This window comes from Talpa occidentalis, unplaced genomic scaffold (assembly GCF_014898055.3).
Source record: "Talpa occidentalis isolate TD23 unplaced genomic scaffold, MPIMG_talOcc4v2.1 talOcc4.4, whole genome shotgun sequence".
In the NCBI taxonomy this organism is placed as follows: Eukaryota; Metazoa; Chordata; class Mammalia; order Eulipotyphla; family Talpidae; genus Talpa; species Talpa occidentalis.
In genome coordinates, this window is record NW_023604295.1 from 136,567,095 (window position 1) to 136,593,403 (window position 26,309).

The following is a 26,309-nucleotide window of genomic DNA, read 5'->3' on the forward strand; positions in this document are numbered from 1 at the left end:
TGCTGCAGAGGCTGCCAATAGCTTCGGAGTCCTGCATCTTAACCCTTTGCACCACCAGGAAGGCCCCCAAATGGGTTTTTTAAATACACTTGGAAAAACATTTTTATTTGAGATGCGTGAAACTGGCATCAGAGCTTGTAAGAATAAAATATCTGTCGTGGTCCTGTGTAAATTCCAGCGACCTGGTGTCCATGATGAAATCCCCGCTGGTCCTCCAGCACGCGGGCCCTGTTGCTATTTATCTTTGCTGGCCTGTGACCAAGGGGGCCGCAGCTTTTGCTAACAGTGAGCTCTGTGCCGGGTGTTGCAGAACTGCAAGTCCACAACACCCAAAATGGACCGGGCTCCGTCAACAAACACTAAGCTTTCACTTCCGAACATGTCTCTTTGATTTTACTCCATGACAGGAAGAGCTGAATAGCCTCAGTTTTCTGATTTAAAACTCCCCTTTCGGTTTCTGTCTCAGTGCTAACACCCCTACAGCCTGGGTTTGACCCCCGGCCAGGGAACTACCCACCTGGCACAGCAGACCTGGCCTATCTACCCTGCTGCTCCCCTCAGCAGTGTATTTCAGTAGATCCGCCTGTTCTGCTCCCCACTCTGTCTCTGGTGTATCCTCTCACACCCCTGCAACTCTGGCCTCTACCCCAGTTCTAATACAAAATAATTAAATATTAAGGGGAAAAAAACCTCCCCTTTTGAGCACAAAAAGGATGACCACACTGAGTTTGGTTCCATTGCATCCTGTTACTATAGTCTCTGCCACAAGCAAAGCATGTGCGAAAGCAAGGGCTAAAGTTGGACAGGGAGGGTTTACCTGGGCACCTTAGTCTGCTTTCAGCAGAGGCTAAGGGGGAAATGCAGGCTGTGATGGGGGAGCAGAGGGAGGTGATTAAGCCCACCCCAGTTCCCAGGACTTCCAGAAGCCAGGAGTCAACTGCTGGGCTGTGGAGAGGCCTTTTCACCGCGGTTGGCTGTGTGGCATGGGAGAGAAAACTCTCGCCTGCTCCTGCCTGTGGCCTGCCAGAGCTCCAGAAAGAGTGTGGTAGGAGAGGCGGGGATGGAGCAGCAAGACCGGGTGAGCTGACCCCGCTGCCCTTCCCACAGAAACTGTGTTCAGCAAGTTCCATGCATGCATACTGTTTCTTTTGCTGAGAAGGTCCAAAAAGATGTCATTCTCTGCCTGTGTCTAGGATCCCAAAGGCCAAAGGAGGGCCAAGGCCATGACTGGGTGCTCCATCTCCTACTCTGGTTTGCATCTGCACGTGGCCCCATGCTGGCTGCTCCAGTCAGTCATTTGTTCTGATCCTTGCATTCTCAACGTTTCATTAAAGCTTCCCTGAGATATTAGTAACAGCCATCTGCTTGTATTCGGTGTAGCTCTCTGCTGTGGCTTGGTTCGTGGCAATGTAAAGTAGACCCCAGAGAGAAGTTTCTTAGTCTAGGGCATTGGGGGTCATGAGAACATGTTATCCAATATGCTGGTAAGTTGCTTCCCAGGTATTTCTGTGGTTAAGGCTCTGTCTGCCCTCTTTCTGTGATAATTTAAGTGCAGCCCTGAGTTAGGGACTAAGAAATACACTTGAAGACCTCCATCTTGTTGGGAAATCCCAACTGGATTAAAATCTCATCAATCTTTTCTCTGCCTCATGTGGAAACAAATTCTTAGTCTCCCAACTACTTCAGACTGCAGCTAGTCACATTTTCATGACCAGTATTTATAAAACACTTTGCTTGGGAACAGACTCAATGCTTCCATTCAGATTCTAGAAAAGACACGACTTTCCAGGAATGAACAATGGAAGGACTATCCCAGGGCAGGTAGGCTATGCCAGAGTGGCCGTCCCCCTTATGCCTGACTGCCTCACACCTTCTGTGGCTCAGAGATCCCCAAAGGACATTTATATTCATCGTTCCTGGTCTAAACATCCAGACATTGAGAAGATCCAACTTTTTTTTTTTTTTTTTTTTTTTTTTTTGACAAGAGGGCAAATTTCTTTCCCCAAAGCTTTAAGACAGCGAACAAACACAGGTCATATTTATACCTGAGGAAGGAAGCAGGGATATAGTTGCAGGGCCAGGTACACCCCATGGCATTTGCTCAGTGAACGTCGGGGTGTATAGTGAGAATGAAGACGGAAGTCTGGGGGAAGGCAGGAAGAAAGAAAATCAACAAGTAACTAGGTTTTTGGGCTGGTAAATTGTTTTGAAAAGTATCTATTTTGCAAGCAGAGTAGATTCTGAGAATAAAAGTAACTTACATACATTTAATGCCGGGAGCAAGGGAAGTGTTTGAAATGCAGCTTAAGTCAAATGAAATCAATAAAGGAAGAGTATTTTCTAACACTTTATTGGGTAATAACCTACTTTTTCATCGCAGATAAAAATTATTAAACATGCAGAATATATATGTGGCCCATTTTACCTTTTTTTTTTTTTTTTTTTTTTTTTTCAGATTTATTTATTACACAAGCACTAGGGTACAGGCCAGAGGCACAGGAGGGTAAGAAAATCCACCAGAGCCAGAGCAGGGAACAGAACAGGCAGACTGACTGAAATACACTGCTGAGGGGAGCAGCAAGCATGACAGGAGAGGTCTGCCGCTCCCTGCCCGGTCGGGAATCGAACCAGCGCTGCAGAAGCTGTGGACAGCTTCACAGCACTGTGCTCAACCCGCTGTGCCACCGAGGAGGCCCCATTTTAACTTTTTAAAGCAATCTTCCAGTGGATTCACTCCGGTGTTTTTTCTTTTCCCCCTAAGGGGACTTTCTTGTAAATAAATGTTTAATTTTGAAATAATTTTATATTTACACAAAAAAATCACAAAGATAGCACAGAAAGTTCATGCATCCTCTTCACCCCACTTTTTCTAGAGTTAGCATCTTACCTCTGCCACATTAACCACAGTGCATTTAAACTAATGAACGGGGACAATGCTATTAACTAAAACACAGACTTTACTCTGATTTCACCAGCATTTTCACTAATGTCCCTTTTCTGTTTCAGGATCCAATCTAGCATAGGAGAGGGCTGTTTAATTTCCTATGAACTTTAAATTAATTGTTGGAATGGGCAAAGCTCCTAAATAAATGCAATGGGTCAATTGCTGTTTTAGTAAGAGTGTGAAAAGGGAGATTCAGACTGGTGGTTCTTCTCAAGCAGTCATGGAAGGAACCACAAGCCTCCGGCAACGTAAACACAAGAATACTTTATGGGAGATCTGTGCCAAGAAGCAGCTAACACGCTGTTTTATGCACTTGTATTTGGAATGGTTTTCCACCTGCTTTTTTGTGCCAGCCTGATTCTGGGTAAACAATGAAGTGCTTAGGCAATTTTTGGCTCTGGTAGTTAGATCCCAGCTTGTAAAGAGTACGTTACAGACCATAAACAGCCAATAAATTGCAACTCATTTCCCTGACAAATTCAGCTGGGTTATTGCACTTGTCTCCTAACTCATCTCTCTGCTTCCATCCTTCCGCTTTTCTGTTATTTTCAGCTTGGGCCCACTTAACGTGTGAGATCAGATCACCCCTCCATGCAAAAGCTTACAAAGGCTGCCATCTTTCTCTAGATAGAAATCAAAGTCCTTGCCTACACCCTGTTTGACCCTGTTGTGTCCTTTCCAACCTCATCTCTTGCTGTTCACCCCTCCCCCCTTACTCTTCTCTGGGCACATGGGCCTCCTTACTCTTCCTTAAAGGGGCCAAGCACAATTCTACCCCAGGACCTTTGCACTTGCTGTTCCTCCAACCTCAGAAAATCCCATAGCTCCTTCCCTCACTTTGTTCAGGTCCTTACTCAAAAAAATCATTCAGCAAGGCCTTCGCTATCATCTTACCTATTGTGCACAACAATTTACACACATATATATTCATACTTTATGACTTCTAATCCACCTTACACCCTTACTTCCATCACTACATCACAAGGCAGGTAATGTATTTATTTACCCTGTTTCTCATCTACCTCCCCCACTAGAAAGCAAGCTCCACAACCCAGGATTTTTTAAGTTATTACAGCTCTTCAGCAGCTAGAAACTGTGTTTGGTACAAAGTAGATGTTCAATAAATCTTTGTTGGATGGATAACTGCAGAGTCTTCACTTCCTGTTGGCCCTCTGCCCACAAAAATAGTGGGCTCACATGTCTTTACTGCACAGAGTTAGAGTCTCTATACCATCCCTCCTTGGCCACGCAAAGTTCATGTCTTTGGGAAACTTGATGAAGAAGACAGCTTGAGTATTAAATCTGGAGACACTAATTCTGATGGGCTGTCAGATCTGTGATTCCCAAGAATCAAACAAGATACCAAATATTCTCTTCTGACGTATGAAGGAAAAGACCAGGAACCCTCAAATGTGAAAATCCTCTATTCTGGCTACTTCCAAACTCTCCTGCTAGCTTCCTACCTAAAAGGCAAGAAGGGATCAAAGTCACATCTGCTAGAAGAGCACCCTGCAGAAGTCTTCCATCCTCTGGTGTGCACAGGCAGTACGTGGAGCCAGCAGGCACAGGAACCCAGAGGGCACAAGTGGAATTTGGGGCCATGTCATCACTAGAACATTCCTCAGTGCTATTCAAACAGAAACAATGTGCTGTTCCAGGATGTTCTGTTGGGTAGGGTAAGAATAGGCTTAAAATGGAAAAACTATTCTTAAACCAAGCACATATGGAGTGTCTCATTTTGTGTCAAGATGCTAAATGAAAAAAAAAACCCAGAAGTTCCTATTCTTTCTCTCCCTCTTACCTCGTCCCCTCCTTAGAATTCATGAATCTGCTAAAGTCATTTATAGTAGTCCTTTATAGTCCAAAATGAAGAGCTCTGCAGAATCCCAAATACCATGTATAAAATGGAATAAAAGATGTAAAAGAGACAAACGTGTCTTTTTCAACCAGTGCCATAAATTCTTTGAAGTGGTGTCTGCTTACTGTCCTCAATGTGCCAATCTTGATGCATCCATTTGTCATCTTGCGATTGTGCAAAACTTTTTAAAAAATCTTTGTTTTAAAAATTCATCTCAGCGCCAGACTTCTTTGACTGCTATTTAAATTCCTTCCTTCAAGATTCATGTCACCCTGCACTGTGGAGCAATTGCAGAGACAGGCACCTTGAATAATTCCAGCCCTTCTCTCCTGCTTTGGCTTCTTTTGACTTGCTTGCTTGCTTTCCCTTTTTTCTAATAGTCTCACATCACACAAAGCTTTTCAAATCTCTCCCTATCAGCTCACATGAAAGGAAGTTCGACAGTAGGAGGTGCATTATCAGAAAGACCATCTGGAGCCGTGATGTTGTCTCTTTCAGCAAACGCTGTATAAGTGCTACTGTAGACCGCAGAGTCGAAAGCCAGGGTGTGTTCTACTGGATGACTGAGGCTCTGTCCACATTATCTTGGGAGAGGCATGTCAGCTCCTCGCCTCCCCCGTAACCCCATCTTGCAACCAGGAAAGCTACTCCCCTGGCAATTAGGCAGGGACCGCCCCTGCCATTCAACTGGTATACATTGAAACCAGATCTTTAAATTAAGCATCATCTGCCATGATTTGTCATTCTCCGAGTGTAGTAGAGTTGACTTGCTCTGTCATTTATTTCCTCTGGCACAGGCAATGCTGGTGCATTCTGCTAATTCGTCTCTCTAGAGCTCAACAACCAGGTTGAGAGCCATGTAAGAACACATAAAGAATTGCATTATCCTTTCAGATTTTCCTGTGTTTTCTGAGTTCTCAACAGTTGAGACCGTAGAAGACAGGCATAAAGTGTCTTATGATGAACATGATTTTAGCTTCATGGTCTCCACTAAGCGAACTGGACATCTTAGTGTCTCAACTGAGGCAATTTGACCCAAGTCATAATGAAACCAGAGGTGTTTCAGAGCTATTTTTTCCTTCTCTTATACAAAAATGCCAAATAACTTTTCTGTCTTCTCTTTCCACTTAGCTTTTTTCTGCAAAATATATGTATTCATACTGATCTATGTCTGCACATACCCTATATATGCTTTTGGGTTCATGTCACAGGAGTAAACAAATTTTAAGTGCATGTTCCCCTAGTCATGAGATCATTTTAGTATTTAATTTTAATTTTTATTTAATTTTATTATTTTTAAAGGTTTCTTTATTTATGCATACAAGAACTGGGGTCTAGACCAGCAGTGAGGGGGTGAGAGGATTCACCACAGACAGAGGGGGGAACAGAACAGGCGGATCTACTGAAACACACTGCTGAGGGGAGTAGCAGGCAAGACAGGAGAGGTCTGCTGTGCCGTGTGGGTAGCTCCCTGGCTGGGGATCTAACTCCTTTTGCAGTGCCTGGTGATAGCTTGATAGTGCTGAGACTTTAACCCCTGCACCACCAGGGAAGTCCTTAGTGTTTAATTTTTAATGAAAATTAGTTACCTTCTAATTCAAGAGTGACATAAAATTAATAGAATTTGAGTATCACTCAATTATTTGAGTGATTTCCAGTCCACAGCCTCAAAGAATTAGCAGAGATGGAAAAAAATTCAACAAACTTGTTATATTCACGGACACAGAAATACCTCCATCCCACCCAGCCTGAAACAGAGTGCCCAGCTGGCTTCAGTAACAGCTAAGACTGGTCTCTATAGTGGCAACTTTCCTTAAAAATCCAGTGACCCTGTGCAGATTGGTCGAAGAAAAGAATAAGCACAGACAAAAAATGGGGAAGATTCCTCAGGTTCTAGAATAAAAGTGAATTTATTCTGCACGTTGATACTACCTGATCCAGACTGACACTAGTGGCATTATTGTGTTCGAGATTTGGTTTTAGTTCTTTGCAAGGGAACAATAGTTAAAAACAAGAGCTGAGATTCCTCTCAGTGTCCTTGCGATGTATTGAGGTATTTGTTTAGCAGTAGTTCTTGGCAGCACTGCTATGGTAAATACAGTGATTGCATGCTTCAGGGTAAGTTTTATTCTGTTACATTCATAGGACAGATTCTTTAGGTGACCCAAAGGTCATCTGTCATTCTTAGATTTTGTGAGCAACTTGAAATAACACTGCCTCAGTTTACAAGGGTTAAATAAACCCTCCTGTGCTCCCCTGAAGCCGTAATGGCTAAATTCTTTCTCACAATTATCTTTCTGTTTTTTACTTACTTGATTAGATTTCTTCTTACTAATTTTAAGAGATACAGAAATTAACTTTGACCAGCTTAGGTTTCCAGAATTCTGTTTGCATCTATTCAACAACCCAGTAGTAATTGACTAAACCAGCTCTTGCCTTAGATATTTTCCTTTTTATAGTGAAAACCATAATCCTTTTATTGAACCACTAAATTCCAATCTAATACCTATTTGTGGATCAATTTCTAAGATGCTCTAAGCTTCAGGTCCATTACAAAGAGGAAAACTAAAATAACAAAATAATCTCAGAAAAAAACTTAATGCCCTAGACCAATCGAACTGGATGGACCAATCCAATTTACCCAGTCGTATTCAAGACCCACATCATCCAGGACCAATTACAGACACACACCCACACTCTGTGCCTGGGATGTTTTTGCTTTGTGTTGTTTTGGTTTGGTTTTGCCAGAACTGCATGCAAGTTGGTGGCAAATAGCTTGGTTCCTGATTCTAACATTCATTTACTACCATCCTCTTGGAAATATTGAAAAAACATAAGTTGTGATGCTAGAAATCAAAAGCAAAATACCTCACAATATTCTTGCTTTGGATATTTTGGGATTTCCAGTGCCAAAAACACAGTAGCAGCATGGTTTTGCTTTATCATAAAAACCAGAAGGCAGGCCTCCCTGGTGACGCAAAGTGTTAAGACACAACCTATGAAGCTATCCGCAGCCACTCCAGCACATGTTCGATCCCTGGCCAGGGAGCAACCCACATGGCACAGCAGACCTCTCCTGACTCGCCAGCTGCTCCCCTCAGCAGTGTGTTTCAGTCAGTCTGCCTGTTCTGCTCCCCACTCTCTCTCTGGTGAATCCTCTCACCTCCCGCACCTCTGGCCTGTACCTCAGTTCTTCTATGCATAAATAAATGAAGCTTTAAAAAAACAAAACAGAAGGAACATTTAGAAGAGAAAAAGAAAAGATGTTCAACACGGATATCCTCTTCCATAAAACAGGTAACCAGAAGCTCCAGAATATGGGGCAGCGTAACCTCAACCCCAGACAGCAGTGGGGCTGTGGGGGATCAGTGAAAATGAGCAGCTTGGAAAGAAAAGGACAGTACAAACAGTTCTGCACATGGCTTCTCAGAATCAACACACAGCCGCCCCCACAAGAAGAGATCCTTTATGGAACCAGGAGCTGAGGCAATGCAATCCAAAAATCACCAGGAAATTTAAAGACCTCCTCACAGGCGCCAAGGGGAGGGCAAGTGTGAGAGACCGCAGGACACCAGGAAGGGGTTGAGGGAATCTGAACCCTGCAGAGTCAACCTTCGCTTGCACATATCTTAGAAACAGTCTGAAATACTTCCTTTTGGAAAGACAGAGACTCATTCTTTCCCCCTTCTCTCCCTCACTCCCTTACTAAAAAAAGAATAAACCTCCCGGTTTCATCCAAAAGGAAACACTGGGACACCAGGGAGACAGAAGCCCTCATAGCAGAGTTGGAGGGTCTACGATAGATCCATCTGCAGAGAGTAACGAACAACAAATGCATGTAAAGGTAACAAGACTGGCCTGGCAGGAAAGACCTTTAAAGGACACAGAGTAAGAGGCAGGACATTTTCGTGAATCAGGTTTAGTCCTGGAAGACAGTAAATGACTGTGTAGAGAACAGATTTCTTTTTGTTTTGTTTTTTGGGTTGTTTTTTTTTTAAAGATTTATTTATTTATGCATACAAGAGCTGAGGTACAAGCCAGAAATGTGGGAGGTGAGAGGACTCACCAGAGACAGAGGGGGGAACAGAACAGGCAGCCTGACTGAGATACACTGCTGAGGGGAGCAGTTGGCGAGTCAGGAGAGGTCTGCTGCACCATGTGGGTAGCTCCCTGGCCGGGGATCGAACTCGTGCTGCTGTGGATTGCTTCATAGTGCAGTGCTTAACCCCTTGTGCCACAAGGGAGGCCCAAGAACTGTTTTTTTAATACTTCAAAGCAACAGCAGGGAAAAGAGCCCATAGAGGAACTTTCTTCTGGTTGTCTATATGGTATGATAAGAAACTATTTCACTTCTCTATGGAAAATGAAAAAGATTTTGTTTATATGTGGAAATATATGGAAGTATATGCAATAGATATGACAAGGATAAAGATAGAAATGAACCAAATAAAGTTCCATGGATAATAAAAACATACTACAAATATGACCACAAAGAAGATGAAGACTGAAAGGTAAATTTCAAAGTGAACTGAAAGAATCTTAAAAGCACTCAAAGCTTGAAAGGACTATACAAATCAGAATTAGAACCGCTCAGAAAGGGAATGCCCAGGATGACATGAACGATGATGATATCAAAAGAGAACTGAAAACTCAGGAAATGAAGAGAAAACACAAGAAGAAATATTTCAGAAATACAGGCCAGACACTTACCTGCCCATGGGCATTTGGTTGCTTCCATAGCTTGGCTGCTCTAAGTGGTGCTACAGTGAACACAGCATATATCACTTCACATTAATGGTTTTAATCATTTTTAAAAAAGATTTATTTTATTTATTTATGCATACAAGAACTGGGGTGTAGGCCAGAGGTGTGGAGGGGGTGAAAGCATTCACCAGAGACACAGTGGGGAGCAGAATAGGCAGATCTACTGAAATACACTGCTGAGGGGAGCAGCAGGCGAGACAGGAGAGGTCTGCTGCACCATGTGGGTCACTTCCCTGACTGGGGATCAAACTCTTGTTGCAGTGGCTGGAAATAGCTTGATAGTGCTGAGACTTAATAGCTTGATAGTGCTGAGACTCCCTGCGCCACCAGGGAGGCCCTGGTTTTATGTATATATATATATTTTTTTTTTCATATGCCTATTAGGGGAAAAAAAAGAGAAACGAAGGCTACATTAAAAGGAACAAAGAAACAGAGATCATGAAACACACAATGAGAGTCCTTGAAGTTAAAACAAGGAGAGTGAAATTAAGAAAGTAAAGTAGAGAAAAGAGACTAAAAGATTTTACCAAAGATTTGGAACATCAGATACAAAGAAGATTGAACATCAATTCCCAAAGAAGAAATCCCTCCCCCTCAAAAGTGAAAGCCAAAAAATATATAAAACAACAATTCAAGCAAACTTCCACAAAATTAAAGATTTGAATCTACAAATTGAAAGGCTGTTTCTGAGAAAGTCACCTAAAAACCATCAACACTGGACATTTCCAGGAAGACCAATTTTTTTGAAGAAAAACAATTTTACGAATTCAAACAAAACCAATAAAAGCTAAGAGAGATTTTTGAGGCACAAAACATTTTGTACCAGGAGACAATAAAACATTTTAAAGATGCTCCAGAAAATAAAATGTGCACCAAGGATCTTTTATACACCCAAGGCATGCTTCACATATGAAGGTCATAGAAGTATAAATATGCAAGTACTCAAAGGATTGGGTCCCAAGAGTCTTTCTGAGAATCCTACTGGAGAAATAGCATCAGAAATCAACAGATGTAGGACCTCCCCGGTGGCACAGGGGTTAAAGACAGCACTATCAAGCTATTGCCAGCCACTGCAGTATGAGTTTGATCCCAGGCCAGGAAGGTGACCCACATGGCACAGCCGACCTCTCCTGTCTCGCCCGCCACTCCCCTCAGCAGTGTATTTCAGTAGATCTAACTGTTCTGCTCCCCACTCTGTCTCTAGTGAATCCTCTCACCCCCCACACCTCTGACCTGTACCCCAGTTCTTGTATGCATAAATAAATACAAAAAATAATGAACAGGTGTTCAGAGGAGGCTGGCCTAAGGGCTGATAGATTGCCTATAATGATAAAATAATATGCAAATTTGATATGCCCTGATAATGCAGAAATAACATAGCTAGCAAATAGGAAGAGTAAGTGGAAAACAGTAAGTTTGCTGATTGTTCCCCAGGCATTAAATAGGATTAAAGAATATCACCTATGTTTAGACCCCAGAGGAGAGGGTTAAAAGGCAAAAAATTATAACCAACCGTAGAGTTAAGCATCATCTTAAAAAAGGAATAGTGGGGCCTCCCCTGGTGACGCAGCAGTTGAGTGCTGGGCTGCAAAGCTGCCCGCAGCCTCTGCAGTGTGGGTTGTTCGATCCCCAGCTGCCAGCGAAGGTCCCACATGGCACGCAGACCTCTCCTGCCATGCCCGCTGCCCCCTCAGCAGTGTACTTTGTCAGTCTGCCTGTTCTGTTCCCTGCTCTGGCTCTGGTGAATTCTCTCACCCTCCCGTGCTTCTGACTGTACCCAGTGCTTGTATAAATAAATAAATAAATAAATAAATAAACAAACAAACAAACAAATAAATAAATCTTTTTTAAAAAAAAGGAATAGTATATCATGTATCACGTACACTATTAGTGTAAAGGTAACCAGTAGGGAAAAAAATACAGACAATAAATACAAAAATTAAATATCAAAGATTAGAAAAAGCAAAGAAAACAGATCACATACTGAATGATCTTCTAGATACAGTAACTATACATTAGTATGTCAAAACTAAGATCAAACATATTTAAAAATCTATTTAAAGAAGAAATTCAGCCAGACCAATAAAGAACATTTGACTCCAAGGCATACCTAAATCAAAATAATAAAGATTGTTTGGATCCTGAGCAGAATAAACTAAGTAAAAAGGGACTTTGTTAGACAATCAGTGGAATTTGAATATGGGCTTAGGTGATTTAGGTAATTAGTGTCAATTTTTGGATATGTGAGAACTTCTCTCTCCCTCTCTCTGGCTCCCTCCCTCCACCTCCTTCCCCCCAAGAGAATCTCACTATTTAGCGATGAAATGACTGCTATGTGGGGTTTGCTTTCAAATTCTCCCAGAAAAAAAAAAAAAGGAGACTGAAAAGTGAGCAGATAAAGAAGTACAGAAAAATGTTGATACTTTTCAAAGATCAGTAACTGGTACATAGAAATTTTCATAACAAAAGTTTTTTTCAACTGCATTGCTTTGGAAGGGAAGCAAGGAACATAATAATAACAGGGAAAGAGAAAGAAGATAACATGTTGGTATTATTGTAGGTAGGGCTAGATATAGGCATTTTTATTTTACTTGTACCCTAGAACTAAAATCATTAGATTGAAATGCATCATCCTATCCTATTTGAGTGCGTAATTCATCAATAATATAATCTTTTACTTAAATGTTATATTTAGGTTATTTATCAGCTGTATCTGAGAACTGATGTGGAATAGTGAGACAAAATGCTATATAATATATGAACAGATGGCCCCTTTTTGTTGCCATAATCTCCCTCCCCTGTCTTTTTTTCTCATTTCTAAAGGTTGGCACACTGGTTATTAGTTATGTATAGAGCTTTCTTCCTTTGCATCATAAAATAATATCAATTTTTGAAATTATCTTATCATTAGCAAAATTCATAAAATAGTTCAGCTTTTCCAAGTGCTTACTGTAATTGTTTTAATCCTCAAAATGTACATGAAACACACAGTCCAATTAGTCATCATATAACAAGCCAGCAACAGGGACCATGCTGGTGTTTTTAAAAAGAGGGGGAATCATGTTCACCAGGGATTTTAGTTACTTGAGACAACAATTAAAATGTAACAATCTGAGTTCATTTTTTTTAAGGGTGGAAATAGCCAGTTCATTTTCTGGAAGGAAGAAATAATCCTATTAGAGGAAGAAAAGTAACTAAAGATTATGGACTAAAAAGCCCAAGTGAAAGCAGTCACATGTCTACAAACATTTAGCAGGGCCTCTCAAATGTACATCAGCATAACCCATGAGTATCCTCAGGGATGAGCCCAGAGAAGCTGGAGCCACAGGAAACCACCACTTACCTCCCAGAGTGTCAGTTTTATTCAGGTTATTAGGAAAATAACATATAATGCAGATAGGTTATAGAATAGAATGCCCAATATATCACTTTTTTTTTAATAAATAAGAAGACTCCTGCAAGAAAATGCTGTACTGTGGTTCAAGATGCTCAATCCCCACACACATGTTCACCCGGTGTCCGTCAACCTGGTCATGTGGAACAGTATGACAGGTAGCAGCGTAAGGCCGGTGGAGGAGCCTCACCGACCTTTTCAGAGTTCTAGAAACTCCCTTTTTTCTGACGCTCACACAGTGATTAGCTCCCAAGAGACTGACTTACCCCAACTAAGAGGCACAAAGCTAAAAAGCAATACCAAAATATCCACTATTTATTCTCAGTGAAACTTGAACAGTCACAAAGCTCAGAAATCCACCCATGTGTGAATAAAAACCAGTACATTTAGTCTCAGAATGGTGTGCATGCTCCCAATGTTCACTGGAAACCTCTCCACTGACAAATCACTATCACAGGGGACACAGAACCATGAGCGCCACCTTGGAGACACGTTCTCTCCATGTAAGCAGACAACGAAGGTCAACAAGTTTGCTGGTGAGCACAGGACCAGAACAAAGACCAAGAGAATATTTAATGGCATCAGGTATGCCAACGCATTTGATCTGGCAGGAAGAATAAATTATCTGGTTGGCTACAGCCTCCCACCTCATGATGGGAGTTGCACACTATGAACCACCTGCCATTGAGACGGGAAATATTTACAGCAGGTAGTAGCTGGGCAGCACTGGATGGCAATGCCTACATTTACTTCCCAATCACTGGATGGCAACGCCTACATTTACTTCCCAATCTAGTCTTCTGTTACTCAAAACCCTTCCTAACCAACACACTTTACTATGCTGATCCACCAAGTGAATCCACTGTGGAATTTTCTTGACCATCCTGTCTCCTTCAGGTGACCTTACATAGCTATTATCCATGGGAAGCTCCTAGCATAGGGTCTAATGTAGCAAGCTCTCAATAAGATGTTGGCTTCTATTCTTATTGCCATTGAAACTCTGGTTTGCATTTCATATGGATAGAGGAGGCAACATATTACCAAAGTGATATAAGAAGCACAGGTTCAAGAGAATCATTGTTTTTGCATGAAATACTACCCAGTTATATTTTTTTTAAGATTTATTTATTTATGCATGCAAGAACTGGGGTACAGGCCAGAGGTGTGTGTGGTGGGGGCATGAGAGGATTCATCAGAGACAACGTGGTGAACAGAATGGGCAGACTGACTGAAATACACTGCTGAGGGAAGCAGCAGGTGAGTCAGGAGAGGTCTGCTGTGCCATGTGGGTAGCTCGAACTTGTGCTGCAGTGGCTGCGGCTAGCTTCATAGGTTGCATCTTAACCCCTTGCACCACCAAGGAGGCCCTACCCAGTGATGTTTTAAAATGAAAGCTATAGACATTTTTGTATCTCCCAGTTTCCGTAAGTACAGGGAAAGTATGACATCAAGCATCCAAAGAGAAAATTCCTTTTTTTAAAAGATATTTTTTATTTATTTATGCATACAAGAGCTGGGGTATAGACCTGAGGGGTGGGGAAGGGATGAGAGGATTCACCAGAGACAGAGTGGGGAGCAGAACAGGCAGAACCACTGAAATACACTGCTGAGGGTACCAGCGGGCAAGACAGGAGAGGTCTTCTGCGCCATGTGGGTCACCTCCCTGGCCGGGGATCGAACTCGTGCTGCTGTGGCTATGGATAGCTTCATAGTGCTGAGATTTAACCCGTTGCACTACCAGGGAGGCCCCCAAAGAGAAAATTCCAAGCTCCCGTGTGTCTGTGTGCTGGGGGAGTGAAGAGAAAGCTATAGGTGTGACAAAAATGTGAAATAGTCTTTCTGGGCCACCAGATAGCTAAAGCAAGAATACTTTCCATGCCAAACTTTGTGTCTGTATACATGTCCATTTTTCTGGAGAGTCCATAGCTTTCATCAAATTTTACGGGAATCTTGACCCCCCAGAAAATTTAAAATCTCTTACATTAAATGATACTGACAGCCTTGAATGAAAAAATTAAAATGGGCTCAAAAGAAAAATAAGACAAATGTCACATTCATCTGGAGGGCCACCTGTGGCTCAGAAAGTGACTGTTGGAGTTTGCCTGTGACCAGTTCCAGCAACAAGAGATGAGCCAGGATTTGGATGAGGGATTTGAGAGATGAATGCAAGTTAGTGGCTTTGAGACTCCAGCAATCTCCCAAATAGGTCTGGGACTTGTATAGCAACAGAAAGCAGATGTTAAACACATCCAGTGAAATGTTCTAGCAATAAATTCCTTTTAAGTCCTCTAAAATTCAATGTTTGATAAAGCCTCTTTGTGAAACCCTAAGATCAACTACAAGAATAATAATAAATAGCTACAATTGTGACCCCTGTCATTTATCAGCAGAGAAATTTAAAAAATAGTTCACATTTTTCTTTATTTAAAGGGAAATGATTAAGTACTTGGCTATTAAACCCAAGAATGAGTTCAAGAGAATCCATTTCTCCAGAGAACTTGAAAAGCCCACGACCCCCAGGGTGTCAGGGGATTTTGCTGCAATTCTGCCCTAGGGTCACATCCTTCTCAGAATCAACCTATGATTTTGATTTGTTAATCTTCATGAGCAGTCCAGAATTTTACACAAGATTTTAACATCTCGTGTATTAGAGAAGCTTTAAGCCTGCCCACACTTCAACAATCTATTTTGAATTCAAAGAAAGCATTATTTAACCTAGACACCAAGCTACTTGAGTAGTTTGTCCATGTTCTAAAAAGCTGCTTGGTTTTCAATGTCCGAGGCTATTGCCCTTGACTTTGGGGATAATGTTGGAGGTGACCATGATTATACAGGAACTGGGGCAAATCTAGAGTGCGTGCATTTGTAAAATAACACTGTAAGGGGGTGGGGGGTAAGATAGGAATACTAAATGTGGAGGCATTAATTCAAACACGTAGGCCAGGCCAGCACAAGGAGGTTCTAAGTGACATTTTCTAAGTGGTAGAGCAGGAAGGGTGGTGACAGCACCTCCACCTGCAGTCCACCGGGGTTTTCTCCCCACGACGGGGCTGAGATGTGCCTCTGCAGCACACATGCCAGCTTCTCCTGGGCTTGTCTTTGCCTTCAAATCAGCACCCTCTGCTTATGAACCACCTGACAGAGGTGGCGTCAGTGTTAGGTCTTCCGTAGATGCCTGCTCTCCACAGGATCCTGGAAAGCCCAGGTGAACATCTGACTTTAAATGCCTTTCCTGATTTCAGATATCCTTTTAAGAAGTTTTTCAGTAGATATTCTTGGACTGTCACTGAATAAATTTTCATTTATTTTCTCTCCTCCCCTCGACTTGTAATTTACTCCTCTGAGTTTTGTCAATTGCAGGCAGAAAAGGTGCACAAATCAACCTGTTCATCCCCTAAGCTACTCTTTTCACTTAAAAAAGTGAAAAAATGCTTTCTTGTGTCTGACACACATTGACTTTGTCTCCTAACACACGTGTGGAAGTCATACCAAAGCCTGTCACCACGTCACCTGTTGATGCCTCACCCATGGCACCACGACCCTGCTCTGCCATGTGCTCCTGAGGGGGTTATGCTAACATAGGTCCATCCTGAACTTTATGAACTTACAACATGAAAATTTAAGGGGAAAAAAATCCAAACTGGAAAAGAAAATCATAGTCACTAGGAATTCAAAGGTATACTGTTGTGTGTTCAGAAAATCAAGATTAGCCAATTTTCATTTTCTCTGCTTTGCAAAGGAGACGCCTGGCGATTGAACATAAAAAGCAGCATATTCTAGCCAACTATATAGGTCAGGATAAAGTCATCCCTCTTCTGCTATAGTCTAACTTTTCTTTGCAGAAAATGGAAGTATTTTTAAATTCAGATTCTAAACCTAGAGTTTCATGCAAAAGTCAGGAAATGATTCCTTCTCTTTAGCCCTTATGAGGTCCCCTTAGACGACCACAGTGTCCCTCTGGGTCTACCCACCATGGGCGACCACCTGGTCTGCCTGTCTTGGACCTGCATGATTTTATGTCGCGTCTGTATTCCTTGACTTGGGATGACTTTACCAAAGCTCCCTGAGCATTTATATGACTTTATTTCTTTTTTAAAAAAAGATTTATTTATTTATGCATGCAAGAACTGGGGTACAGGCCAAAGGTGCAGGGGGTGAGAGGATTCACCAGAGACAGAGTGGAGAGCAGAACAGGCAGACTGACTGAAGTACACTGCTGAGGGGAACAGTTGGCGAGTCAGGAGAGGTCTGCTGTGCCACATGGGTCACCTCCCTGGCTGACTGGAGATTGAACTTGTGCTGCAGAGGCTGCAGACAGCTTTCAGAGCTGTGCTTAACCCCTTGCGCCACCAGGGAGGCCCTAAATGACTTTATTTCTAATCCTGCTTCTCCCTCTCTATCCAGTCACACTCCACCCTAATTGTAAACCTGGATAGTTCTTTTCTAAACCCATGGATTCCATCTTCTTTACTCTCCATAACTCCTTTGAATTCAGTAAAGATTTTGCCACAATTTAGCAACCAAAATTGCACTGTTCTGGCAAACTAAGTGTAACCATTACCAAGAGGGGCATAAAGAACGCAAATCTGGGCATCAGAGAAGTTACAAATCCTACCCTCCACCTTGAATGACCTTGAACAGACAACTTGCTTCCCCAGAGCCTCCAAACGCGAACAGATGCACAGCATGATGGGAGGGGTAGGGCAGGAGGTGTAAAGTGATCAGCCCAGTTTGGGATGAGGTAGACAATCTACTTTCCTCCCCTTCTTAAAATTTTTTTTTAAAGATTGATTGATTGATTGATTGATTGATTGATTTATACATACATACATACAAGCACTGGGTACAGTCAGAAGCACGGGAGGGTGAGAGAATTCACCAGAGCCAGAGCGGGGAGCAGAGCAGGCAGAAGGACCGAAGGACACTGCTGAGGGGAGCAGCGGGCGGCAGGAGAGGTCTGCGCGCCATGTGGGACCCTCCTCCAGTGGCCGGGGAGCAGCCGGGGATCGAACCAGCACTGAAGAGGCTGCGGGCAGCTTCGCAACCCAGTGCTCAACCGCTGCGCCACCGGGGAGGCCCTACTTTCCTCCCCTTCTATCAGAAAAGAGTTGCTGATCTTAACCCAATGAGAAGTGACATATTTCTACAAATCTTCCTTTGTATCTACTTGCGAAATTCAAATTCTTTCTGGCAATTAACCCTTACATTAAAAGTGGTATTCCGATGCCGTATACATCTCACAAACCACACTAACAATACTTCAAGTGGCAGGCCGAGGGTTAGGAAACAAGACCGTTTGGAACAGAACCCACAGAAAGCTGAAGGCCCTGTGGGAATATTTCTTCCATGGGCTCATCTTTTTCTTGCATAATGTAACAGATTCCGCAGTGGTAGCTGTAGGAACTCCCAGGGCTACAGAGAGGTGCCAAGGCAATCACACTGACGGTAAATTCAGAAGAGGAAAAGGTGCAGAAGATAGGAAGAAAATCTCTGTGGGCATAATTTCAAGGAAAGGCAGTAGATGGTCTCTGCAGCAGTCACTGGGTGCCACAAGCATCGAGCAATTAGAGAGGGAGCAGATTTGCTCTAGCAAAGATGGCTTGATTACCCCGAGGCAGAAACGTCCACAGCGAAATGTAAGGATAATGAAATCACTTTTGTGCTTTGTATTTATATACTGGTTTTAATTTCTAAAAGCACCTCACAGTTGTTTTTTTTTTGTTGTTGTTGTTTTTGTTTTTGTTTTTTATCTGAGTCTCAAATGAATTAGGGCAGAGCTTATCTGGAATTCTATGCTCCCCACCCCCAAAAGGTTGCTGCTTCTTCATTCTGCCCATCACCGGTATATCTTGCCCGTCACTGTCAAGCGTCCTGAAAGAGACACAGGTGCTGGTTGGCTCTAACTTTCACCCCCCAATTTTCTTCAGCCCACTCGGCAATCTCTCTCCTGCCTTCATTCCTCGCACCACAGACCCCGTGCTCAGAAGGGAGACCAGGGACCTCCTAGCCGCAAAGCCCAGCAGTTCTCCCCAGGCCTTCTCCTTCTTGACCACTCTGGAATTTGACCCTCTTGACCCTTTCAGTCGCGTCTCAAAACTCTTCCTCAAAATTCTGTCTTCTTTCCGCTTCTCTTCCTCCCTTTCTTTACTCATAGCTACATTTTTTTTTTTTTTTGCCCACTTACAAAGTGGGCAAAGTGCCCCAGATTTCTATCCTCTTCCTAGTCTTTGCTTGTATGATGCTCTTCCTTCTATGATTTGTTTTTACTCTCATGTGGCCACATCACACACACACTATTACCAAGAATAGAAAACAAGCGTGGACACGGATGTGAAGAAATCGGGGTCCGTGTACACTGCTGGTGGACATGAGAAGTGGCGGTGCCACTGTGAGCACAGCAGGACAGCTTCTCATCAAGTTAAGCATAGAATTACCGTCCGGTGAGCAATTCCACTCCTAGGCATATACCCAAAAGGATTGAAAACAAGTATAGGACCAGATATTTGTGTGCCAATGTTCACAACAACATTATTCACAATAGCCAAGATAGAAACAACCGAGTGTTCATCAATGGCTGAATAACTGTGAAATGGTTCTCAGAGATAGACAGACAGCACGATGCATAAAATGGAACATTATTCCATTAAGTTAAAAGAAGAGTCGAAAACTTTTTGACCCTTAAAAAGAAATAAATTCCTCTAAAAGAAATGATAAACTTTGAAAGCACTGTGCCCAGTAAAATAAGCATGACCCAAGCACGATTATGTCTCTACTTACCTGAGCTTCCAAGAAGAGAAAAATATCGTCACTAGAATAGTGGTAACCAGGGGTGGAGTGAGCGGGGAGTGACGAGATTATTGTTTCATGGTCACGGACCATTCAGGGTAATAAAAACATTCTGGAACTAGTGGTGATGATTACACAGAATTTTGAATTTACTGAATGCCATTGAGTTGAGCGCCTAAAATGGTTAAAATGGCAAATATCAAACTATGCATATTTTACTACCCAAAAATCCATGGGGGGATGTTTAAGGCCCGTGAGACCAGCGAGGAGGAGTTGGGAGGTGCAGTGTTAAGGGCGAGGATCAGCAGAGATGGCTAATTGATGGGGGGCTGGCCTAGGAATCATCCTGATGCAGGCAGCACTGTCAGGATTAACAGAATCGGCCGGAGGAACGAGCCACGCGTGTTCAGTTGTGGATCCTTCTTATTGACGTGCCTGGGGGTCACCTCTCGGTGTCACGGGAATGTGATGGGACTGTGATGTCACCCCATTCACCATTTCAGTGTGATCAGCTGAAAAGCTAAGTTAACAAAGAAATCAATAGTGGATGACATTACTGACCAGTTCCGTGCTCGACACACTGTCTGACCCTCTGCGTGAGTCAGTTTAAGCTTTACAACCTCTCTCTGAGGCATGATCGTCTTCATTTTACAAGGCTTAAGTCGAGCTATACCAACTTATGTGCATTTCCTTTTTTTAAAAAAAAAAGTCTGCGCTGTCAAATCTCCATATTTGTGTACATTTCTGATCTCTAAGGTTACAGCGTCCTCTGTCACTTCACTCTCCAGACTTAATGCTGCTCATGCTCCAGAGCCCTGTCCGCCATCGTCATTTAGCATTTTGTGGTCTAACAAAACACCTCCCTGTGACATCCTCCCTGAAGACTGTGGACTTGGAGAGCAGAAGCTGTTTCCTTTGAACCTCCACCAGTAGTTGTCAAAGTGTCTTTCTTTTGGAGGCACTCTTCAAATGCTGACTTTCTATAAATCAGTAGAAATCCACAATCCACCCCCCCCAAAAAAAAACTGATATAGTGAGATTTTGAAAAGGGGCATATGGCTAAGGTTATAGGAAAACTACATTCCCTGATAGGGAGGAAGTGGGGGGTGGGGGGCAGAACTCAGACCTGCCCCATCTCCACTCAGTTCTCTCCCAAGTACAGTCACGTCTCTTTCTAGCTCTGCGGATCAATTTGATTCTACGCTTAGCCTCAGCCCAGCTGCGGGGAGCAACTTGATGCCTTCTGCCATATTAAAAATTCATGGCCAGAAATAATGGAAATCTCAAGCCTTCCTCCTATTCATGTGTTCAGAAATCTCCTCACTAGACCAAAAACTTCACAGAGGGGACTGATCCTTTTTTTCCCCCCACGCTATGTTCAGTATCTGGCAGACTGCCGAAGACACGGCGGGGAACTTACGCACATTTATTGAATTATGAACCTTCTACTTCTTACTAAAAAGACCCCCAAGTCTAGGCAGTTCTTGTCTTTCAAGACTGCCCTCCTGTGTCTGTGCAGGTGTCTCTCTTTCTTTTTTTTTTTTTCCTTCCTTCAATAAACTTGCCAAGTGCTGATAAAAATAAATAAATAACCCCCAGCTCTATGAGGGAGAAAGCAGCAAGCCATGCTCTCTCACTTGCTAAACTGGGGGTCGGCTACCCCAATCCTCTGCGCACCTGCACCTTAACAGCGCAGCCCCCTCCTCTTGCACCTGTTATAAGAGCTCCTGGGGTGGGGGAGGTGGAGGACGGAGCCTCACTTCTCTTGTCTACCTAAGAAATCCTCACACCTGCCAGACCTTTTCCTAATCCTCACTCAAAAAGGGGTTTATCTCTGTAATCCTGTCAGACATAATGATTCCCTCTCCTCCATTTTTCTCCTGCTTTCCACCCATTCCTGGTGAAGCCTGCCTTGCTGTCTAACCCGGCACAGTGTCACTCAGGAGTCCTTCGCATAACGCTCACGATGCCGTGTCCTAAAGTTGGACATCAAAGGAGTAAAACATGACACTGACCTATTCTGTCTTAGATTTATGCCACATTCCGAATATGCATGTAAATCTCATGCCTTACATTGGCAGAGCTAGTGGGGCGGCGGCGGGGGTGGGGTGGGTGGTGTATGGTGTTTGTGGGTGAACAGCCACAGGTACAGAATCATGTGGAAAAGTATATGTCATTTGTCAGTTTTCTTCTCTACATTTTTAAAAATTTTATTCCAATGATTGCACAAGCATGAGAGTCTGTTCTATTGGCATTTTATTCACCGGTTTATTTTTGATGGAGCCATGTTTGTGAGCAAGGACAAGCGTGTGAGTATGCACTGAGCAGAGAGCACAAGGCAGATGCTTGACATTAATCCTGTGTCCAGGTGCCTCGCTCGGCCTATATTAAACTCTCAGCATTTCCTCTCTGGCACAACTATGCGTTGAAATTTACACAGATGTAGACAATTACGCCTTTGAAACTTGAAATTTGGCTCCCAAAGCAGTTTATCCCATTGTCTATACAGATACCATCTGAGTGAGAATTCAGAAAATTCAAGAGTTTAGAAAATGGTTTCCTGCAGCCCTGCCAGAGCCCTTTCCAGCGAACAGCATTCAGAAGGAAAACAAGGCTCTTTGAAAGGCCTTGGTGCGTGTCCACACGCAGGTTTGGCAGATCCGCTGCTCAGTGTCCCTGGCCCGCACATGTTCTTTAGTTCCCCCCACACATCCTCCTTCTCCAAGAGCAGAGCCCCTCCAGCGACAGAGCCTCGCCAGCCCCCAGAGGAGGGCGCGCGTCCCCCCTGTGGCCAAGAGACCCTAAAGCGATAAGCAGTTGCTTTTTTCCCTCTAACCGTGGCTCAGAACTCCCAGGATCAAGCAGAGAGAACAGCACCCTGCAGAAGTCTTTGGCATAAGTTGAGACTGATTTTCCAAAGAGAGTGTGCCTGTGAGGTGCACGGCCCGAGAATGAAAAGGCAGCGCTGCCCCCAGCCCTGTCCACGTGCCCCGGTGGCAGACGCTTTGGAAAAGGGACACAGGGACTTGATAAGATCAACGAGGAGTTTGTTACAGAGTTTGTGCCAGGCTCAAGCCAGTGATGGCAGATCAAACTTTTCTGGGTGTTTCCATTTCACCAAGGAAACTCGCACACTGGGGGATTGATTTTACTAAAGGTCTCTCTATATATTTCTTAAGTTGGCTCTAAAAATTCCAGGGTAAAGTTCTGCTCTGGCGCTTGTTCTCGGAAGGTGAGAGTGAGTCAGGCGCTCTCTGACACCAGCCAAGTTCATGACCATCTTTTGGGATTTCTCGAACTACTAGGCAAAGAGGTACATTCTGCTTGCAAGGGGAGGGAGGCAAGCATTTCCCCTAATCTGGGGTCAACTGTGGAGTCTACGGGTGCCAGGAATATAAATGCAAAAGGGCTTGTTTGTGTCCACTTACAGCTCTGTTTGTTTTTGCAGCGGTGTCCATAGCTTTTCCTTAATGGTCAGAGAGGTCTGCAGGCTAAACTAAGTTAAAAGAATCACGGCTCCGCATCCTAACTTATTTCAGATGCCCCGTCATCAAGCACAGAGCCCATCAGAGTAACAGCGCCACAGTGGAAGGGGAGCCCACATTGTTGTCAAATGCCCTGGATAAGGGATTGGTACCCACTGCACTGACTCCCTCCCGAGTGGCGTTACACCACCCTCTCCTCCTACAGCGCCTAAAATACAAAATAGCTCCCACCAACACCACCCTGTCCCAGAACGTTCCTTTCATCAAACCCAGGATGTTTCATAAGAACCTTCCTTCAGCCTCACTGCCCCACCCCTTCCAGGCATCCCGGTGTGCTGGAGATGCCTTACCTTACCCACCGTTCTGGGCAAAAGTACCTGAACAAAAATGATCACTTGTGTGCAACCTCTAGTTTCCATTAAAGGCATAAAAGGGGTTGAGATAACTGAGCTTACCTAACTAGAAACAATTCCCACCTCAACCACAGGAGGCTTCCTGGTGCGCACAGAATCAGGGACATCTCCAGTTGGGGAAATCTATTCAGGCAGGAGGATTTCATCTGTGTCTCCATGCAGATTCTTTCTGCTGTTGATGCTTTTTCCCAGCCCTAACTATTCAGTTCTTTATATCAGTGTTAACGTAATTAGACCCAATTTTTTTGCTGATTCTGCGACTTTTCAAGGTTCAGACTTTATGTAAAGAGCCTTCATCCAGCATGGGACTGCACCAAGTGCTGCCTTGTCTGCTTTGCTGAAGTCTAGGGTGACATTTATCAATGAGGAGAAATGCTAAACCATGACAGCAGGCAGGTAGACAGGAGGTCACCACGTCCTGCATGGGACATGCTCAAGTGTTCTCTCTTCCGCACCACCTGCCTGGCATGACCCCTCTCCGAGCTGAGGCGGTAAAGACAGCAGGTGCTTTGAAGCAGAGAAGTGACACATTCCAAGTTCAGGGAAATGCAAATTTCCTAAATTTGCAAATTTCCTAAATGCAAGTTTTCTAAATTTCCTAAATTCCTAAAATGCAAATTTCCTAAATTCCAAACTCCCTAAAACTGAACTCCCATTTTACTGAAGTCTTGAACTCTATGCTGCTCCCTCTGCTTTCTCAGACTTCCCTTTGCTGCAGCCAACAGCAGTTTAGATATTCAACCACCTCCCGATCCTTTGCATGCAGACTAGACTCCTCGTTACAGTGGGCTTGCTGGTGTTTCTCCACAGGTGGTAGGTGACTTTGAGGCATCATTTAATAATCACATGATTTTTTAATCTATTTCTTACATCATTTTTCATTTTTGCACAACGTATGCATTTTCATCTTGGTTATATTCCCCATACAATTGCAACCCCCTTATTTTGACCCCAGTCCCTCTTCTCCCTGCCCCTTCCCCCTGTAGTGAGTCTCTGGTTTATAGTTGCTCGTTGATTTTGATTTTTTCTTTATTATAGTTATTTTTTCCTGCTCCCTTATTTAGGTTTTCTAAATTCCTGCTATGAGTGAGACCATCCGGTATTTTTCTTTTTCTTTCTGGCTTATTTCGCTGAGCATGATCCCTTCCAGCTCCATCCATGTTGCTGCAAATTGCATCTGTTTATCTTTTTGGATTGCTGAGTAATATTCCATGGTGTATATGTACCACATCTTCTTGATCCAGTCATCTATTTTTGGGCATTTGGGCTGTTTCCAAAGCTTAGCTATTGTAAATAGTGCTGCTATAAACATAGGGGTGCAGGTGCTCTTTGGAATTGATGTTTCTGTGTCCTTTGGGTAAATACCTAGGAGTGGAATTGCTGGATCATATGGAAGCTCTACGTTTAGTAGGTCCAGAAATCTCCACACAGCTCTCCATAGTGGTTGGACCAGTTTGCACTCCCACCAACAGTGCACAAGAGTTCCTTTTTCTCCACATCCTCGCCAACATTTGTTGTTGCTAGTTTTTTTAATATGTGCCATTCTCACTGGTGTAAGATGGTATCTCATGGTAGTTTTGATTTGCATTTCCCTGATGACAAGTGAATAATCACATGATTTTAAAAAGAACTATCCAATCTAGTCCAGGACCACCAGGAGCTAGGGGCATAAGAAGAAACATGCCTCTGCTCATTTCCTTCTTCTTTCCACAGATTCGCAACATGGCCGCCAATCTCTGCGTAGACAGCAAACACGGAGCCACGGGAACCGAGCTGAGGCTGGACATCTGCATCAAAGATGGCTCTGAAAGGACTTGGTCTCATGAACAGGTATGTGAGCTCCTGGGAGGGTGGGGGACAAGGCAGGAAGGAGGTACAGAGAGAAAAAAGTTCTAGATCCGAGCCAGGCTGAGCACCTGGGTGTGTTACTAAACAGCTCTGCAGTTAAGTGAACCACTTACCTTCTCTGCATCTGTTTTTTCTCAGAGAAGTTGGAATCATCCATTGAGAGCATACATAAAAATATGCTTTCAGTAACAGAAAGGATAGTAGGAATGTTGATTCTGACCCTAGCTTTTTATTTCCTTCCCCAGAATGATCATTTGCAAACCATGAAAAGCCTGCAGAGTGCTATGGGTTTCTTCCAAGTGACTTTCATGGTTCTAATGAAAGATTCTTTGTGGCTAATAATCTTACTCTCCCCTCTGCTGTATGTACAAAAGAACACTTGATATACAACACCTCCTGACGTTGTAGCAGTTCGCAACATTACACACAAGGGTAACTTTGAGGCAGTGGCACCCCCACATGGACTTCAGGGGATACCTTAAGACCACTGATTGCCTTTCATTGAGAACCATTTCAAAGCAACTCAGTTTATGCAGTAAGGTGTGATTCCTGACCCTCTTTGAAACTTGACATTCCTCGTAAGGAGTGTTTCCTTACACTGTGCCACAGGTAAAAGAGAAAGATAGCAGACAGAATTGTGTCTTCCCTTTAGTGTTTTAATCTTTAATTATAAAATATTTCAAATAGAAAGGTAAAAAGACAGGATAGCAGACGCTTGTGTATTCATCACACAGATTTAACAGGCATCTTCGGCTATTGCCATATTTTTTAAGAGACTAAAAATGGGGACTTCCTGGTGGAGCATGGGGTTAAAGAC

At 43.3% G+C, this 26,309-nt stretch overlaps 1 protein-coding gene across 1 annotated transcript in view; it reads left to right on the forward strand.

The window, feature by feature from the left end:
• GALNTL6 (polypeptide N-acetylgalactosaminyltransferase like 6) overlaps nucleotides 1-26,309 on the forward strand; it is an 884,110-nt gene that overhangs the window by 832,361 nt on the left and 25,440 nt on the right. Inside the window, exon 10 of the mRNA XM_037526440.1 lies at nucleotides 25,358-25,474. Coding sequence (XP_037382337.1) covers nucleotides 25,358-25,474 — 117 coding nt within the window. The remainder of the gene's footprint in view (nucleotides 1-25,357; nucleotides 25,475-26,309) is intronic.